The 6,000-nt window shown below is 40.5% G+C and overlaps 1 protein-coding gene across 4 annotated transcripts in view; it reads right to left on the bottom strand.

The window, feature by feature from the left end:
- Positions 1 to 252: 252 nt before the first annotated feature.
- The window catches only part of ctbp2a (C-terminal binding protein 2a), a 46,473-nt gene continuing 40,725 nt past the window's right edge, over positions 253 to 6,000 (bottom strand). For 2 of the 4 annotated variants that reach the window (XM_036593663.1, XM_036593661.1), the window contains 5 exons: positions 5,221 to 5,351; positions 4,989 to 5,116; positions 3,719 to 3,833; positions 3,222 to 3,292; positions 253 to 1,807 (listed from right to left, as the gene is read on the bottom strand). In XM_036593663.1, coding sequence (XP_036449556.1) covers positions 3,232 to 3,292; positions 3,719 to 3,833; positions 4,989 to 5,116; positions 5,221 to 5,351 — 435 coding nt within the window. In that variant the 3' untranslated portion in view covers positions 253 to 1,807; positions 3,222 to 3,231. Of the gene's footprint in view, positions 1,808 to 3,221; positions 3,296 to 3,718; positions 3,834 to 4,988; positions 5,117 to 5,220; positions 5,352 to 6,000 lie in introns of all 4 variants that reach the window. The other 2 variants (XM_036593662.1, XM_036593665.1) reach the window with 2 other exon arrangements.

Raw genomic sequence — 6,000 nt, 5'->3', positions numbered from 1 at the left:
CCAATAACTCCCCCACTGTGCTGATATAGTGAGGAAATATTTCCAGAGCACAAACACTTACACAAAAAACTTAATTAAGAAACAAAAATAGCCTTGTATCACAGCACCCCCTTGTGGGTCAGTGAGGCTCTGCATTTTAAAGGGGTCATCTGAAGGTCAGCACAAATAGGTTCATTCCTTTTAGACTGTTTTACACAATGAAATACAGCAAATACATCACCGTGAAAGACAAACAACACTCAGTCATAGTACTGGATGTCAGAATGGTACTTTGTCTGTTTTATTTGAACTGTTCTGGAAGCTAAATATTTGCCTCGGTACAAGAAACGAATACAAACACTCACAATAAAAACCAAGCCCACTGTCCTGCGATACACGTCATGGTATTCCGGGCTGAAGAAAACATGTCTCAGCAACAAAAACATGAGCTCAAGGCGGCCTGCCTTCTCAGTCATAAAACCCAAACAGAAGACCAGAGAAAGGGTCACAGAAGACTACAGTTATAATAATATTAAACTAGGCAATACAAATCTAACTGCCATACATTCAACATCAAAATAGTTTAAATGTCAGATCTATAAAAAAAAATGAACACACAAAGAGAGAACTGTGTGGGAACTGGGGGAGAAAGTGACGAGACAAATGATTGTTGGTTCTTGGTTCATAGACTTTGAAGACAAAAAATGTATAAATGTTTCCTGAGAGGGGTGGCTCTTGGCTCCGGACCCTTTCTTTGTAAGCTGCCATCTATTGTCTTAAAGTACTCAAACACAAAATAAAAGGTGAGTTTAAATTCTAACATTAAATGCAATATGTGTGGGAAAATCCTGACATGCCTAATTTGCTTGAAAAACTATTGACATGTATGTAAAAATTAATACTGTGCTGAAGCACTTTTAAGAGTGCTAATGTTAGAGCTGGTGGTCGATGGACTTGTGCGCTTAGATATTTAACTAAGGTCAGGTGGTCAAAAGGCCAAGTCAGGAGAGGGCTAAGGGTCATGCCAAAGGTTATCATAGTCGCTACAGACAACTTTTTCTGTCATCCCCCATGTTATCTGCTCATAAATACAAAGTATAATGTTATAACTAATCACTCTGAACAAAAAGACAAGTACTAATTTGTTTGGTTTCAAAGGAACAGAAAAAAAAATAAGGGAATACAAAATCACAGGCTGACTGACTAAATTCATCTAGAGGAGATTCTGTGTTCGGTCAGACAAGGCAGGTGATGTCCAAGGTCCTTCAAGCACTCTGACCAGTCAGCCAGAGCCGCAAAGATGAAAAGTGGGCAGAGTCTGTGCTAAACTACACCCCAGATTGGAAAACCTCACCTACCTGCATCCACACAGGATTAACATATGTCGTACAAGAAGACACAAGAAAACACATTTGTGAAAAAAAACATCTGGAAAAAAAAATAGAACAGAAAAACTAAAATCCCTTGAACAGAAAGGAGGAAAGGAACACCTCCGTGAAGCATGTTCGAACCGTCCCCGCTGTAGTTAGCGGCATCTGCTAGCCAGTTCTCGTCTTTTTGGTCCTTGGTCTGGAGTTAACTGGCTGATGTAACAGTTCTGCTGGTCAGCAGCAGTCACTATTAAAAGTCCTGGCGCCTGCTGTGGTTCTGGCTCTGTGTGGGGTTCTCTGTGCTGTGTGTGTGGGGCTTGCTGGGGGAAGGGGCTCTGCTGGGCTGGGAGACTGGCAGTAGGGAGTGGGCGTGGGCACTGGACGCCCCAGCTAGCTTCGTGCCCTCCGCTGGACCTCCCACACCACCAGGAGTCACGCCCACCTGACCCTGAACAAGCCTGCAGCACAGCCAGAGAAACATGTTCAAACACATGGCCTTGTATACCTAGCACAGGTTCAAAAATCTGATGGCAATATTTAGTGTCGTAGCAAAGTCATAACCCAGCAACTGATAGACAATTCAACCAATAAATGTTTGAGTCAAAGATAACCACAGAAGGAACAGACAGATCACTGAAGGAGTCTGAACAGGCAGAATATGAAGTGAGAAGGTGTATCTGCAGACTCCTCAAAGTTCTCAGTGCCACATTACAGACAGCAATCAACCGCAGCAAGAGGAGGGTCACAACTTTTACATATTGCTGCTTTTTACTGTCAATATGACATCTACTGTGCATGTCTACTGTCATTATGGCATCTATTGTACAATTTTACTATCATTATGGCATCTATTGCATGTGTGTACCGCCATTATGACATATACTATACATGTTTACTGTCATTTTGGCATCTACTGTACATGTTTACTATCATTATGGCATCTACTACATGTATATACTGCCATTGTGATATCTACTATACACGTTAATGCCATTAGGACATCTACTCTACACATTTACTGTAATTTTGGCATCTACTGTACACACATTCTATCATCATGACATTTACTGTATATGTTAACTATCATTACGGCATCTACTGTACATGTTTACTATTGTTATGGCAACTACTGCATGTGTGTACTGTCACTATGACATCTACTCTACATGTTTACTGTCATGGCATCATGGTACATTATGACATCTCTATACTCTTATGACATCTACTGTCATTATGACCTTGAATCTACATGTCTACAGTCATCTACTATACATGTTTACTGTGATTAGGACATCTACTGTATATGTTTACTGTCATTAGGACATCTACTGTACATGTCTACTATCACTATGCCATCTATTGTACTTGTTTACTGTCAGTACCACATCTACTGTACATATCTACTATCACTATGCCATCTATTGTACTTGTTTACTGTCAGTATCACATCTACTGTACATATCTACTATCACTATGCCATCTATTGTACATGTTTACTGTATCACATCTACTGTACATATCTATTATCACTATGCCATTTACTGTATGTTCACTGTCATTAGGGCATCTATTGTACATATTTACAATCACTACTGTACATGTCTATTACCATTATGCCATCTATTGTACACGCTTACTGCCATTATGACATCTACTATATATGTCTACTGCACAGCTACTGTACATGCTTACTGTAATTATGACATCTGCTGTGCATTTTTTGTGTCACTAATACATTCTAAAAATGTATTTTTTAATGTATTAGTCACTAATACATTAAAAAAATTCATTGTACAGGTCTCATACAGCAGGAGTTATTATGAACGGGTGTAGATGTTTGTGGTTGCCTGGATTCTGTATACTGATATTTACCTGGCTGGGTTTAGGTATACATTTTGTCTTGCAGGCCGCCGGGAGATATAGCTGGTAGAGGCTGGGCCACTCTGCTGAGTGAGAGAAGCAGTCAGATAGAGCAAAACCAGCACCAGAGAACGTGTGCGGTTTGGACAGTTCACCATGAGATGTTAAAAGAGCTTCTTGGAGCCCTTTGGTGGGACTTTGTGAGCAGTGATGTTTTGGGTTTGGGTTGATATGTATTTGTAGTTACAAGTGAATAAAGCAGCCACATTAGCTGTACTCTCAGTAGAGGAGTCAGTAAAATGGTAGGTGATCTCTAGGTATATTAAAACATTATGAAAGCACTAATCTCTGAAAGTTCCTTAAATGTTCAGGTGATGCTATATTAATTCAGTCTCTCAGTGACAAGGAACTGTCAGAGACAGAGAAAGACAAACCAAGATCGGACGGAAAACATCAGCAGGTGGGAGAAGGTAAGTGCCCTCTTTTTAATGCGTTCTACTGCTGCTTACCTGTATGCACCACCATTAAGCTCTGCATGCACCTGCTGCTCTGCTACTCCCCACGGTGCAGTGGCAACAAAGAACTCTTTGTTTACACAGTTTCTGAGGCTGTCTGGAATACGACCTGCAAATACACAGAAAGACAATACCATGGGTGCTGAAAAGAGGCTCAGGTCAGAATATGCCTGTGTCTCAATTCAGGAACTATAGACTGCATTCTCACACTACGTTATTTTTATTTGTTTTTTAAATTTTTGTAGCCTAGTTCTCTCTCAAATCAAAGAGTACATTTTTGCATTAAACAGAAATGATAAATTACCACTTGCGTCACTGACTGTGTGACCTCCATACAGTTTTAAAATAAAAAAAAAGTTTGCCTGAGATGTTTTGCTCCTAATTGGCAGTGGTCTTGTTCGGTGAAAATTTCAAACCATAGCTTCCTCTGATGGCTCCTCATCTTCAAATACATTTGTAACATCTGAGTACAGAGTGCAACGTTTTATTTTTTGCTGGTTCTAGTGTATCATCTGCATGTTAACGAACACTATATTCTACTGGATTACATAGTGTGAATAGACCGCCAGCGACCCAACAGTGTGTATTTAGTATGAGTCTGAAACCTGTTTTTGAGCCTGGGAATGGTCCAAAGAACCAATCCCTGGTTCTCCCAAAAACGGTTGTCTGGGAAACCTTGGTGTGGTTTGGAGTGTGTGTGAAAACTGTCCACTCCTGGTGCTGCGCATCAAATAACTGACTAAATGACTATGATAAATGACTGGTACATTTTATCAAGTTCCTCCCTATTTCAAGTTTGAATTGGTGGATGAAAATGGTGAAGATGGAAAGTAGTGTAAGCGCTTGCACCGAGAGTATTACACGGCTAAAAATCTTTGCTTCTTCTTCCCAGATTCCTGTGCTAGAAAATGCCACACATCCAATAACTGCTGTTCATCACAGTTTGAGTGTTGATGGCCTACCAACCTAACAATGAAGGTATGAGCCTGTTGTCAATTGCCATCCATTCATTGCCAAAACCAGTAATAGGATGAACCTATTGTCTACCATTTTGCAAAAATCATATGCACAAAGTTGATGTATGGAATCAACAGATTCTCAAATGTGGAAACAAACCTGTGATGAGCACCTACTTCAAACAAGTCCAGAATCGGTCCTGGATTCAAACTCAACTATTCGGGGCGCATATGTAATCACCCTAAGTGTCCATGGGTGGAGGGTTAATGTGTGTTAGCACTGATGTCTACATGCTAAAAGCATGTACCTGTGATGGCTCTTCGTATCTCGGTGGCGGCAGCCTCTCGCATCTCCAGTGAGGCCTGTTCACTGTACCATGCTGTGTGGGGGGTGCAGATCAGATTAGGAGCATCTTTCAGTGGACCCTGGGTAAAACTAGAGAGACAAAGGGAGGACAAGTGAGACAGGGACACTGACTCACAAAGTGTTCAATACTAGATTAGGCCAACAAAAGCCTGCCATGAACATATGGGTCCAACCTGAATGGTTCTGACTCATGGACGTCCAGGGCAGCTCCCCGAATTCTACCTTCCTTCAAGGCCTGAGCCAAGGCCTTCTCATCCACCAGCCCCCCTCGTGCACAGTTCACCAGGAATGCTCCCTGACGCATCTATAGCACAGAGGCAACATGCCATTAATGCACAATGGCGGTATAAGTATGCATTTGAAAGGGGCAGTTTAATTGCATAATTGATTACAATCCCTTTTATTTATGTTTAATAAAGTATGCACTCATTGTTGACCTATTTTCAAATCTGAAATTGTGTGATATGGTGTACTGTTTTTATTATCTATAATCCACGATTGGTAAATGATTCTTCCAGACACATTTGTGCATTTAATGTATTAACTGAATTGAAATATTGTGTAATGCATCGTAATTGAATTGCTGTGAACCTTACTGCATATATTCTCCAAGTTCAATAAGTTAAAAACACAAAGTACTTATACTGGCCCTAAAAGCAAGAGTTTAGAACTGCAGAATAGCCACTAGGTGGCAGTGGTGTATTTAACACTGTGCTGTACAGAATTCTAGGGAAATCTTACAGGCAGTCTGTGTATAACCAGAGAAATTGTAGAGATGAGAATTACCACTCTGCAATGTCTTCCGGTTTTCTAAAACGCTAGAGGGTGCTCCCGAGCGAGTCCAAAATGAATGGGTTGATATAGAGCATTTGAGCAAAATCATAGTTTATAAATGCTTAAACATTTTTAATGTACAAGAATGCTATCATTGCCTGAACACAGAACATAAAACA

The sequence above is a fragment of the Colossoma macropomum genome, unplaced genomic scaffold (genome assembly GCF_904425465.1).
Source record: "Colossoma macropomum unplaced genomic scaffold, Colossoma_macropomum, whole genome shotgun sequence".
NCBI lineage: Eukaryota > Metazoa > Chordata > Actinopteri > Characiformes > Serrasalmidae > Colossoma > Colossoma macropomum.
The sequence above is the reverse complement of the archived record's forward strand: the minus strand, read 5'-3'. Positions and strand labels throughout refer to the sequence as shown.